The 14,289-nt window shown below is 43.6% G+C and overlaps 1 protein-coding gene across 5 annotated transcripts in view; it reads right to left on the bottom strand.

Annotated features, from left to right (window-relative positions):
• vav2 (vav 2 guanine nucleotide exchange factor) overlaps positions 1-14,289 on the bottom strand; it is a 190,019-nt gene that overhangs the window by 20,388 nt on the left and 155,342 nt on the right. For all 5 annotated transcript variants that reach the window (XM_041960487.1, XM_041960488.1, XM_041960486.1 and 2 more), the window contains exons 8-10: positions 13,499-13,599; positions 4,358-4,457; positions 2,937-3,032 (exon numbers count right to left, since the gene is read on the bottom strand). In XM_041960487.1, coding sequence (XP_041816421.1) covers positions 2,937-3,032; positions 4,358-4,457; positions 13,499-13,599 — 297 coding nt within the window. The remainder of the gene's footprint in view (positions 1-2,936; positions 3,033-4,357; positions 4,458-13,498; positions 13,600-14,289) is intronic.

The following is a 14,289-nucleotide window of genomic DNA, read 5'->3' as shown; positions in this document are numbered from 1 at the left end:
ACTGGGTGGTAAATCCAATGAGCAGTGTCCTAAATGTCACATGTGATACAGGACGTTTTATTGTCACCACACAGCTGCTGGGATTCCCATTCGCAGCACATTTTTAGACTGCACGGGACAGCTTAGCAGAGCTGTGGACGAACGCTTCATATATTGAACTTTATATTTGTATCCACATCTAAAAATATCATCACTCAGTCAGACAATTTGTAATTTGTAATGTAGAGCTGCAGATTTTGAGTTATAACAGCATGTAAATACAGATGTAATTACAATACAACGCAGAGTACGAGGGCCTTGGAACTGGACAGCCTAAAATGAATTCGGCCATTCTTTAATAGTATTCATTGTCGCTCCTGCCATTGCAAACTCTTTCACATGCTAGCAACGGGCTTCACCAGAGGGCGTAACACCATCTCCCCCAGCTCCACCCCCACTGCGCAGGCACCGTGAACAGCCATTCATGCAGAGACAAGGACATTGTCCCTCACTGGCTTCCCACCAGCGGCAGCACCGGCAGACCAAGAGGAGAGTACGGCTACTGGGGCCCATTTTACTTAATTGAATTTATCTTTATCCATTTTGACCCGCTGACTCGGCAGATCTTTTTTAATACTGCGCTCTGTTGCTTTTGTACGAGCGAGAGCGGCCAGTGACAACGTGCTGAAACTCCACTTCAGATGAAAAATACGATGAAGAGTTCACAGGAAACACTGCAAATCCAGTGAGGAGACTTACTTCCAAGATGACTGCGCTGAATTGTTTTAGAATGCAGCTGTAGTACATGAAAGATGAAGAGAGGGGAGCATTCACACCGTGACCAAACACTACTGTGATGATATCCATTGAAAATGGAGGGGAGAGCTTCCCTTAGGCATGACTGGCCACAAACACACACACACACACACACACACACAAACAAAAGCGAGACTCGTCAGTGTGACATGCCCCGAGGCAGCAGCGTACAGCAGTGTTTTACTGCAAAGCTGTGGGAGGCAGTGAAATGGGGTGCGTTTAATCTGATTAGTGCACGCTTGATTTGACCTCGGTGCCTCGCTCCTGACTCCTGCAGGGGTTCGAGTCAAGCTGAAAGAGAAGTCGCAGCGCCCCCCGCGCAGTCCAGCAATCACCTGGCGCAAACGCTCGCCACCGCCCCAGTCCATTACGCACCGCATCATAAACTCATATGCTCATCCACAATTGCGATGCAAAGTCAATTAATCACGGGGAATATTACAGTGGCCAGCTTGTTTTATACATGAAGAGCAGGAGGAGAGCTCCAGGGAGAAATGTCGGCTGAGATGGGAGCGGTCAGACATTTGCATATCAGGCCAAGCAGCATCAGCGCAGGGCTGCAATTAATGATTATAGCTATTATTTCTTATCAATAGCTTAAAAACCCAAAGGAGTTCTGTGCATATGAAATGAGCTAAACAAAAGCTGCAAGTGCACACATTCGGGAGGCATAAATCCTACAAATGTTTGACGTTTTTATTTGATAAATTACTCAAAATGATGAATAGGTCATTAAAATAAACCAACTCTCTGTCAACTAACTGATTAACAGACTAATAATTCCAGTACTTGAATGGATGCAATGACAGTGGGTGTTCAGACTACTTTAAAAACTTGAAGTATTCTTCTATTAATATGTTCTCAGTCTTCACACACAAGACCAAGAATGTTGTTAAGCTGTTATACTGAGAAACTCCAGCACAAAGCCTGACCTTTGACTGAATTATCTATAGCTGCTATTTGTGACACAAAGCCAACACATATCTCAACCAGATAAAACCACACACACATAAAAACCACAAAATGAAAACCAAATCTGAACCAAAGCTCAGGCACAAAGGCAGACACAGTCAGGCAAAAAAAAGGGCAAAATAGTGGGTGCCCAAATGCTGGTGGACTGGTTGCCAGAACAAAGACGACTTCATGTGGAAAGGATAAAGTCTTGAAAACTGTGACAGAAATGGACAAAAAAAAAACAGAGGAACAACTGTCACCAGTGAAAGATCAGTGACGGGAATGGACTGACTCGATGCAGGATGTTGTTAAGCATCAGCCAAGATCACAGCAGAAATGAATCATCGTCTCTGTGATGGCATATCATCGAAATATGAATCTCACAATGCCGGTATTTACAGCACGCCTGCTATTTAAGGGCTGTCTGAGTCTACGTCGAACAAACAAAAAAATCACACGGTCAAATGATCGCTTTGCAGAGTCATGTAAACTGTGTTTTAACATGACAGCTCCTGACGCCGCGTCAGGCAGAAAATGATAGCTCGTATCCTTTAAACAGCACATCTGTTCGTGCAATGCAAGTACTCCAAGAGCTGCGTTTGTTTTATGGACACAGAAAGAGGCAGCTGTCTTATTTTTGGACGTCATGCTCAGAAGAGTCTGTTTATTTACCACAGAAGTGCCGGAGTCGATAAAAACCTGGACGAAAATTGACAATCGCTGCTTTACCAATAAATCGCTAAACGTGCCTCTTCTGTCAGAGCTCTGGATTCACGAGGAGGCTGCAAAGTGGAAAGTGCTGCAGACATTTGACAAGTTTCTGTGAATGTTTGAATATATATGGCTATTTTATATATATATATATATATTAGCCACCTATAAAGCGTACAGGGGGGTTAGAGTTTCATTTTTTTTCAATGGCAGTTTCAATTCCATCTGCTCCAGTCATCACTGTGATGAAGACTTGCTTTCTTTAAGCCCTATCCATCATCTAACCACAGACATTCAAAAAGAGCTGCAGGGCATTCAAAGATGGACTGGATCTGTTATAAGAGAGAATTATTGTCCTAATTAGGTGGTCTTCTTTGATGTATTAGTTGTTTCCTTTACTTGATCTTCCCTCTGTATGTTTAAGTTGTGTGAAAATGACTTTATTGTAGGTTCTGCAGCTGTGACACGCCTCCTACCTTCAGTAGTAGGTGATACTTCAGCACCCTCTGCATGGGAACCACCAGAAGATCCTGCAGCTTGAACTTCCCCTCCTGCACTTTCATGGTACATTCCTGTGGAACGACGACAGAAGCGGCGGGGCGGTTATTACACGTTGCATAATGCAGCATCGCACATTTCCTACAAAACAGGCATTCATTCATGGTTCCATAATTCATTGTGTCTTGTCGCACTGCTGTGATTGCTTCCACACATTCACAGGGCATTCCAGGAGCAACAACGAGGCCGGTTTGTGCTTCCCGGGCACTGGAGCGCTGGCCGTGCCAGCCGTTTGTGATGCAGTTACCCTGCATGCTGACTGGGAAATTCTTCTGTCTAATGAATACGTCTCTATTAACTCTGCACTGGCTCTTTTGTTGGTCGCATCCTAGCAGTGGTTTGTGTAGGCGTGGCTTTATTCAGCTTCTATAACTGTGCAGCAACAGAGACACTTATCCCCTCTTTAAAAATCAGCTTTCTGTGTGAAGCCACAGCAAGAGGCTGTTTTATTATTCTGTTACAAAGCTCTTCTGTTTGGAGAGAGAGCATCTCAGTGTCAACGACCCGGGCTGTAATCACCTAATGTTTTTTGCCAACAGCTCCCAGAGGAATTCCTCTGGCCATTACTCCCTCTATTACAGGAAGGTTAGCCTTCCTCTATAATCAGTCATGATTCTTCTAAAGAATCCTGGAGGAGAGAAGATCAGAGACGTCGTGGCACACAAAGAGGGAGGTCTTGCAGCCGAAAGGGACTCACTCACATTTAAGTCATATGAACTTATACAACTTTTTCTCTTTAAAAACTCAAGCAGATTTAACAAGACAACTGCGAGATAAACTAACAACCCAACTAAACCTCACTACAAGTCCACTCTACACTCTAACACTATGCATGCACACTATGCATATGCAATGTTGAACTATGTTCATTATAAAAGAATAGCATGAATTAAACAGCTGTGAGGGCACATTTGAAAATTCCATTATTTGCCTTTCTGATTTCATCTCAGTTGATCAGCTTGTTGTATAGTCACACTGAATGTGGTGCTGAAGCAACAGAGAAGCAACACGAGCTTATAAATCTACACAATGACAACTAAGGCTGCAAACCATAACTAGTTCCACCATTGAGTAACCTGTCGTTTATTGTCACTTCAATTAAATCTTCAAATAGCTTAGTTTATCCACATTAAACATTTGGGTTTACTATCATATAGTACATGACAGCACATGATAAATTAAATAAGCTTCCATAAGCAGCCAGATGTGCTGAACTCAACCTGTTTCCACATTTCTGTTCAGCTTGAGAACGAAGCAACACTGTAATGTCTTATTTTCACGAACATGTGCTAGATCAGCGGGTTGTCATCTGCTTGGGGTGAGTGGTGAAGGACATTACCTCTACTTTAATCTTGACGTCCTCTCGCGTCGCTATCACCTCATCCAGTGTCTTCTGGGCGTTCTCCATGTGGCTGCAGTACTGACCGTAGATCAGCAACCTAAAGGACATAGTTCAACAGCAGCTGTTAATCTCAATACGCAGTCACAGCTCGATGTCCTTCAGGGGACGCAGAGAGCAAAGAAAACATTCTGACAAAGTAAACACCACAAATGTCTGTAGGTAAATGTTTGGTCATGGCTCCTTCTGCCAGGCCTGTTCACATCGTGCTCCAAAAAGATGAACTACGTCCACATTTAGTCACAATCATGTTATGTCTATACTCTACAGGAGACTGGGCAGTCATGTGGGCACAATCCACAACACCTCACTGTTTATCACTACAAACACACCTCCATTCATCCTCTGAAAGCTCTCTATGACCCCAAGCACAATGCCTCCTAAAAAATAAAGAAAGCTGTAAAAGCAACCTGAGTAAAGACCTAAGCTGGTCCATCAATCTAAAGCATTGAAAAGCCAAGTATAACCACAGTCTCTCGCTTGCTGATTACTTTTCATTTTTGAGCTGTTAACCACATTCCTTCCCACAAGGGCCTCTGCAGCTGAACACATCTTACAAATGTTCCATCTCTAAACGATGAAAGATTGATGACAGTTAAGAAACTCCACGGCTGAGATTTTTATTCAGATACACTCCCATTCTCTGCAAGACTCATGAAACCTGTTCACAGCCTTGGGTATGGTGAAAATGCAAAAAAAAAAAAAAAGAGGCTTAATAAGGACTAATGAGGCTCTTCTTCATTTTCAAAATGTTTGAAATGTGTCATATCTTTGTAGAAATGTACAGACAAAAGAGATTGCTGTTTGAGTCCACAATTAGCTTAGGGCCTTTAGGCAATGAACTGCACATTAATATTAAGATTAATAACACAATTTGAGAGGTCAGCCTCAGAGTCATTTGGTACTAAGGGGGGCAGATAAATTAATATGTGAATACATGTATTATGATTAGGAATATATGTGAATACCATGAATAAGTAATGACTGGGTTCTGGTCCTCGGGCTATTTGGAGGGGGCATCCTCTCGCCAATAAGCTGTAATCACAGAGCATTAATGAAAGACGCTGCCTTATATCAGCTGCTCGGCAGAGTTCCTCTTATCAGCGTGTGAGGAAAAAAATCTCTTAATTTCGAGCAGCGAGGATACATGAGCTGTGTTCATTAGATATTACAATGGGACCCTGACACAGATCTGTGGGTTCAGCTGGGAGGAAGTTCAAAGTCATCTTGCCTGGAGGATGCCAGTGCACGTGGCACACATTCCTCTCGCTCACTCACTGAGTCAAAGTAGGGCATTGGCACGGCTGGTGTATGGCGAACCCCCACCCTCCCTCCCACCCCCGTAGAGTTGGCACTCCGGTCTCTTAATCTGAATCTTGAGCGGGGCGAGGCGCTGCAGAGAGATGGCACCCTGAAGTCTAATCAAGCCTCTGATAGATCTGTGATGCAGACAAGAGCGGCGCTGCAAACAGACCGACCAGAGAAAGTTTGTGTGATGGAACAGCAGGGAATGAAACTACAACAAGATTCCTGCTCTCCACTTCACACAAAGACACCGAAATGTCGTGAGCTTAACTCAAAGTTTCATAGACATAAGACTCACTGTTCTTGACACAGTTTCACTGACAATTTCCCACATCTCTTAAAGCAGCATCTGGTTTACACTGATTTCCACTGTATGGCTGGGGTGTGACCACGCATTCTTTGAGGAGTCATCTCCTCCACAACACTGAGGAAATGCCCCCCAAAATATATAGAGGAAAAACAGTTAATTAAGTTAATTACGAACCATGTCAACGGATCTGAATTATTGCTGTTTGTTCTGGGAAACATGTGTGTGTGACCGCCAAATTGTACACATGGTTGCACATGTGGTGTAAGTGTGTGTGTGTGTGTGTGTGTGTGTGTGTGTGTGTGTGTGTGTCACAGAGACAAACGAGGCAGACAGAAAGTGGACTGAAGGGGTGCAGGTTCAAGGTGAGCACCGAGACACAGTGTCACTCAAACAACACTCGCCAAACAACATTGTTGGCAGCATGTTGTTGGCAGACAACACTTAGTTTTCCCAGCTACAAGCTACGTTACAAGCCACACAACTGGAACCACTAGTGAAGTGTTGAGATGAGATAGAACGGTCAGGTGCCCACAGGAAAATTCAGTTACAATTAAAAGTGGTTATAAATAAAGTGAAATGTAAACAGTATAATCACATAAGAAGCTTTAGAAAAGCCAGAAGTTGTTTCCTGCTGCAGAAGGACAGAGTCCATTGTCTACTGTACAGTAAATAATGAAGATAACAGGAGAAAATACAATTACCAATTAATTCTGTGCATATTGCTAATTATGCACAGAATTAGAGCTGCAACAAGTAGTCAATTTATCATTTAGTCAATTGATTAATAGTTTTTCAAATTTTCACAAAAAAATGGCAAAGATTTGCAAGTTCCAGCTTCTGAAATGTGACGATTTTACAAATGCTTCCAGCTTGACTCCAGTCCTCCAGAAACACACTGATGCAAACTGAATGTCCATTATTCATGCAGACGCATTTCTTTAAATGACTAATTCTGCTCTATAAAATGTTGAGCCTATGAAACTGTGATTTGGTGTCATGTTTTCCTGAGGCGGAATTCAGAACGCTGAACCCAAAATCTTCCTCTTGAAAGCAGCGTTTCTGTCAGACCCATTCATCGGTTGATCGTTCTCCGCTCCACACAGCTCCACCACCGATGATCACTGGGGATTCACTGGAGCCCAGGAGGACTTTCGACTACATGCCCCCTGCAGTGAGGCTCCTGCCCTGCTTAAAGTGGCCCTGGGCTAACAAGACCCTGATTAAGACTTGATCCACACTCGAGAAGACAGCTCCCCTCAAGCTCCCGCCCCTTCAGGACGACAGAGTGATTGAGATTAATGGGTCCTTGATCAATTATAAGACAGCAGGCGGACTGTGCAGTGCGGATCCAGAGGCACCCATCATATAAGCCATCAGGACACATTGTGACATGAAGTTCTTCTTTTTAAGAAGCTGCTCTATGACAGAAATGCAAAGGGCTCAAGCTTCTGATGTGAATGGCGGAATTTTAGCCGCAAGACTGTGTGATGTGGTTAAGATGAACAAAATAAGGGTGTTTCAGGATTCAAGCTTTTATTTGTGACTAAATGTATCTCTACATTGTTCAGCTAAATGCTTATTGCTCTGCGTTTGGTATGTATATGATATTAAATATCAAAAAATACCATAAATGCAACAAGAGAAGAGAATAAAAACACACTCTAATATATCTAGTAAAAATCAGGATAATGTGCAAATTTTAAATGTGGTATAGATGTTAAAGGGATGGGTGGAGAAGGGTGGAGGTGAACTGCAATATCGCTTCCCCGATCGCAACAGTTCAAATGGAATCCTTTGCGATTCTACAGGCTTGATCCCCTGCAGCCGTTTCATCAGTAAACTTTATAATGGTGTTGGGTCAGAGGTGGGAGTGCTGAGGGTGGATGAGGTGTCATTCATTCGGGCTAGTTTGGCGAGCAAGCTTGGGCACAGGAACAAGGGTGGACTTTTGGAGGGTTGAGGGGATAACAGAATGGGCCAAGGAGTGTTCAAAGGTGGTCATAAACACCGTTGATAGATGGTCAGCATGGATCTCGAAGGCACAACAGGAGAAGCTGTCCGGCCCTTCTGCCTTCCAGGTGTTTACCCTCCTAAATGCCCTCCTCACATTGTGGCCTGAGACTGTGATCACCCTCTCCTCTCCGGGATGGTCACTTCTGCTGTGTGGGGCCCGTAGTTCATCTGCCAGTGAGGTGTCACCATGAGAAGGTTGTTCCCTCTGTGGTCCGCTGTCTTCAGTCCCTGCCACATGCTTCTCATGTCTGACTGATGGAACCAGGACTCCGCTTTGGCCTTGCAACGCCTCATAGCCTTTTTCACAACTGTCTGCAGGTTGTGGGATGCTCTCTTCAATTCCTCTACATTCATCGAAGCCAGCCCTGAGTTGAATGCAGCAGTTTGCCCTGCAGTACATCGCAAACACATCCACCCACGGTTTCTGAATAGCGAAGGTTTTAAACCATGACTGTAGGCTCTGAGTCGGCCACCAGTTTACAGATAAGCAGCTTCTTCTGAGATATGTTCTAAGAAAAGGACTTGTTGTACACTGTCTAAAGGCTACATATAATGAAGCTTGTTTGTATGCTCATTTATATTCATCAATGCGTGGCCTTAATGGGGAAAATTTCCTCAAAGGGAGAGTTTCTCTCAGCAATGGCAAGAGCTAAGTGAATGAAAATGATTAAAAAACTGATTTGTTTGCTCATCTGGCTGAGCTTAAAAGAAGGCCATCCTTGAATGTGTGTGTGCGTGTGTGGGCTTGTGAGTACATGTCTTTTCATGAGTACCGCTGTGTGCCTGGAGCAAGCAGCTCATTCTCTACTTCCTGAGGGTTCACTTTCCGTTCAGGAAAAGTTTTCACTTGCAGCAAACAGACCCAAGTCCAACCCGGCAGCAAGCACCACAACACTGTAACAAGGAGGCCTTATAACCTCTTATAACTGCACATTCATTGTATAGTTCAGTCTCAGTGCTTTCATTAGCCTCGTTTCCAGCAGCAGCAAGCAACAAGCTCTGATAACCCCACTATACACTACCTGCTCAGCACCAATTAGCAGGCATACAGAGTTAGCAACTAGCTGGTGAAGAAAGAGGAGCATTTAGCAGCTAAAGGGCCTGATGTTGCTGTCTGGAGATAGCGGAAATGAACCACAGTGTCATCTGGATGTATACATAGGCAACTTTTTTTCACAGCCTCACAGCTTTATATGGTGATTATATGACAGAGGAATGTGTCCTTCCCTTTTTTCAGTATTCCTGGACCAACGCACAGTCTGGACAGGTGAGTTTTCAGTTTAAGGTGGAAGATGTGCAGAGTTTCTGCTGTCCTGATGTCAATGCAGAGCTCCTTCCACCATTGCAGAGCCAGGACAGCAAGCGTTATGGATTTTGTTGCAAGGCCCTCTTTTTTCGTGAGGGAGTAGAAAGATGTTTGGCAGTGGCAAAGTGTAGCTGGGCTGGGTGTTTTGACCATGTCCTGGACGGGCCTGAGCCATTCACTGCACGGTGGGCAGGTACCATTCATTCGTGACTTTAATTTATGGAGCCCAGAAAGATACAATACTATTATAGTGCTTATGTTTTTGCAGGGAAACACAGATGTGCATCATGTGTGCCATTACAAAAGGGTCATTCTAGTACAGCTGTGTCCCTGCTATATTCTTATAGGATTAGTTGTGGCTTCAGCATCTTAAAAAGACAAGAGTAAAAGCCAGTGTGGATGCAAAATAATGCAGTATTTTGTACTTAACACAGAGGATGAGGGACTCTGGTTGAAAAAAAAAAAAAAAAAAACATACCTCATAGGTCTTCAGCGTATACAAACATCAGGGAAGCAACCTCTGGCACCAAAATATCATTCATGCAACAAGCTGAATAACCTGATCTATAGATGTTGTGTGGAAAGTAGTTGTATAATTACATGTTTAATAAAACTTGAGACTTGAGGCTCGTCGATGGCTTTATCCGCCTCACTGAGACAGGCAGTGGAACAAAAGGGCTAATGACACACAAGCACACAGCACCATGCATTCACTCTTTGCCCCGTCATCTATAATTAGCCCGTGACATGGTGATAAGCACACTCCAATTCACGTCTGGACACATCGCTGTGGGAGGTAATGACTCACCATATCCTGTTTTCTCCTTCTATCTCTGCTTGAATATTCTAAAAGGCTATATTGAATATACAAGAAAAAAGAATTGTCACTCTGAAGTTGGACATTGAACATGTTGTGACCTCCACAAGGGAATGAAATGATCACGGCATTACTCGAAACATTTCATGCAGAATATTGAATGAAATGAAAACTGTTAATATTGCACTGTTGCACGCTCAAGCTGACAATAAAGACAAAGCTGGCTTATGGGCCAGGACAGCCAGCAGGATGGGCAAATCGATGCCCTGTGGACATTGTGGTAAACAAAATGTAAGTTTACATTGCATGTTATTCCCCAAAATGTGTTGGGTGTATCCTTGATGTCCTACAAATATGCTGCATTTCCTTACTCATTAGACATCCACAAAGCGGACTTTTAAAAGGTATTTTAAACTCTGCACTGGTTAGGTACTTGTTTACAAGCCTGCACTCTTCTCCCTCCCTGCCTTTGATGGTGCAAGTTTAAATTTGAACTATTTACTTCTTATAAAAGATGACATTTTCTTCTGCCAGTAGAGCCAGCTGGAACGGTTTCACTTTTCACATTCTACAATAAATAGCAGTCCAAAATTCAAGAAGTTTCCATACAGGTGCAAGAGGCGAGAAGAAGACGAGAAACAGTACAGAAAACTCTAAACAGCTTTTTTTCTTTTGGCTTGCGGAGTTTGCTGGTGCAGTAAAAACTTGCTGTTTATATTCTTGTCATTGATGGTGATGTTGCCCTGCTGTGCTGGCCTGTTTCATAATGAGGATGCTGTCGTGCATGTTATTTCACAGAAAATGCAATTTTGAGTAACTGCGCCCTGGGCCTTCACCCCCGCCCTTGTGGAGCCCTGCAAGCCGAGCCAGGCGACTGAGGAAATCTCCAAGCAAACCAGAAGTGACAGGCTGTGGAGCCAGCTAATATTCTCTGACACATGGCATTGGGACCCCCTCACCTCCACTCAACATATCCAGCACACAGCAAATGGAGGAGAACATAGACCAAAGACCTCCAATAAAGAGGCTCATAGTGCAGCCATGATTAGGCACTGCAAGGATATCAGGGAGCCAGATTACTCCGGAAATGAGTTTGGGAATGTCGCAAATGAGGGTATCAACAAGAGGGTACTTAGGTGCCCGTTTAGTTTATGGCGCTTCCTCTGAGTGCACTTCCATTCAGCTGGGCTCTGGCTGTTTAAGAATTGAGAAGTAGTCGAGATAAACCGGTGACATTTTCAGCATGGCATTCAGTTCAATGACAAATAAGAACAAAAAAAAAAAAAAAAAGCTTTTCATCTTTCGCACCGACGTGTGCAAGAAATATACAAGCACATTGTTGTAAAGGTCACAGGGACTTACAAGCATAGATAACCAAATTAATTATGCCAAGCCAGGTCCTCAGGAAAAGCGCCCAGATGCCTGATGAGAGCGGTGCTGCGTGAGTCCAAATCCCCTGGTCACAGTTGCTTATCGCCACAGCGAGACAAGGCGCCGCAGTGGCTCATAATGAGGCAGGTATACATGTCAATCACACGTGGGGAGTCGAAGCCTGTGACGCACAAAATCTGCAAATCTAATGAACCGTTTTCTTAAAATAACCTTGCGCTGCAATTTGGAGAATGTCAGTAAAGGTAAATATTAACAAAGAACGTTATGTCATCAGCAAATTTGTTTATGAATGGAAAGTAAGTCTGTCAAAGATAGAAGGTTTTAATCCAGTACAAAACAAGCAGGTAGACTATGTGTGTACCTCTGGTCTTTTTCAAGGTATGGGGCCCTCAGTTCTAATAAATGGAAATGTCAATGTTACTGCATACAATGATACTTTAGTGTGTTAACCCCAACCTTCAGAAAAATGGTTTACTCTACTCAATCAACAACGTAGCTGATGGAACTGTAGAAACAACTGCTTTTGCTTAACCCTCCTCCCCTGTTCTTTCACTCCACATGCATCTTCTGAGCTTTCATGCGACAAGGCCCTTACAGGGACCTTTGGCTGGCTTGACCTTATCTGGGATTGCGTGCAAATAAAGATATCCAGCCACCGCTCAACCAGATCAGGGAGTCAGATGAGCTGAACCAGGAAGGAGATACTGTAGGAGTGTGTGTGCGCGCACTTGTGTGAGATAGAGGGAGAGAGTATGTGCATGCCTCTATCTATTAGTAGGAAAGGAGTCTCTAGTGTCACACTAACTTTGTGTTACATGGCCCTCTAGGCTTAAGGAAGAGGCCCGCGATGAGCCTATTATCTATGCAAACTGACGTCGCCCAAAGAAATACCGTGACTGTTTCAGGATGGAGGAGGAAAAAAAGCATGTGTGCTAACAGGATCACTGTGCAGAGGAATATAATACATACTTATGTATGCAAGAACAGGTACACACACACACAGTGAGGTGTGTGACTCACTCTTGCAATAATGGCTGTATCATTCGAGGAGAGTGGCATATCCTAGGCTGTGTGTGGAATCACGACCGGGGCCAGAACCTATCATCACCATCATTACCATTACCTGAGGGAGCCACACTCCGCACAGCAGGGAGGCAAATCACTGCTCCGCTCAGGGAATTATCCACACATTGCTCAGCAGCTGGGCAAGATAGAGCTCCATCTGAGAGAAAACCCTGTTTCCAAATAAATCTCAGCTTTCCCTGCTCACAGCCTTTCCTACTCCCCACAACAGAGAAATGTCCTTCATATCGAGTCATTTCTGTCCATAATAGACTCCTAAAACATCACTTTGGTAAAACAAGTGAAACAATCCGCCTGTGCAGAAAGAATATTTCTTTTATTAACTTTCCAATAAACTGTACTTGTTTCAAGATTTTTCAGTCTTGAAATAGATAAGGCAGGTGGCTGCACTCGAAATGCCAATTTTAGCAAATGCTTGAAACAAGTTGATTGGAGATTTTTTTCACTTGTTTTAAGAAAATAAAACTATGATTACCATGACAGATAAAAGGCACTGGATGAAAAAGAAGAAACACATTGAGAAGGTGGCATAGGAGGAGAGACAATTGTATAGGAGCCAACGCAGTCTTGAGTGGATTAACTGTGATCGTTTTGGCTGATTGGGGAACAATTGCTTACATGCTCTCTCAGCTTTTTTCCTCTAACATGTTTTGTTTCAATTGACTTATCCTGTGACGGCTAATCCCTGCAATCCTGCGACTCACCTGCGGATACTTAACTGGATGCAGCCTCCTGAATTTGCAAGGGCAGTAAAATGCAGCTTCCTCTCAACCGCAAGGAGATTTTAGCACTCTACCTACTAAACAACGTAACCCGAAAAAGAGCTCGTGCATGTGCAAATTTCAGGTTACTAACCTTTCCTTGAAGTCGAGGAAGATCTTGCCCAAGCCACTTCCTCCACTGACCATGTTCAGGTCGATGGCTCGCAGGAGGGCAAAGTGGACTTTGATTACATCCTGGGTGAAGATCACAATAAACATTAGAATCCATCCACTCTAATGCATATTTCTACACACAGTTCCATACATAGACATACAGGACATTAGGTGTGCAATGGTACTTATGTCCGGTACATGACGTTCCTTATATATTAGCTTGGTATGCCCTATGATTCATTGATTAATTAATATTCTAATATATTTCAGTCTGGACACTTAGCAGCGATATGCATTTAAGTTTGGCAGTGCAGCTCTGCTTATGTGATTCTCTGAAGCACTCATGAACTCATAAAGAAAGATGCAAAATTCATGTGCGATTAAATGCTAATGCAGGAGGAGGCCGGGGAGGCGGACGGAATTACTCTCTGAAAGCAGGCAGCAGCGCAGCAGATGCAGAGTTTAGTGAGTGCATGAGCCCCAAACGTTATATGTGTAGCGTTTGTGGAGAGCGACAGGTCATGGAAAAGCCTGGTTGGAGAGCGGACAGATCGTGCGATTATGAAATGACATCCGTGGAGTAAAGAGTACATCAGTACTTCCCAGATTCCAATCCCAATACACGGTGTATGTGGGATTGATTCAACTGAAACAACAGTGGCTGTTTTCATTATGAAGGGACCTGCCAATCTGTGCCACCAGGATATATTTAAATAACAACAAGGCTCTAATGCACAGAGGAGTAATTCCTACAAGGCTTTAGCCAAGTTA

This window comes from Chelmon rostratus, chromosome 19, assembly GCF_017976325.1.
Source record: "Chelmon rostratus isolate fCheRos1 chromosome 19, fCheRos1.pri, whole genome shotgun sequence".
Taxonomy (NCBI): Eukaryota; Metazoa; Chordata; class Actinopteri; order Chaetodontiformes; family Chaetodontidae; genus Chelmon; species Chelmon rostratus.
The sequence above is the reverse complement of the archived record's forward strand: the minus strand, read 5'-3'. Positions and strand labels throughout refer to the sequence as shown.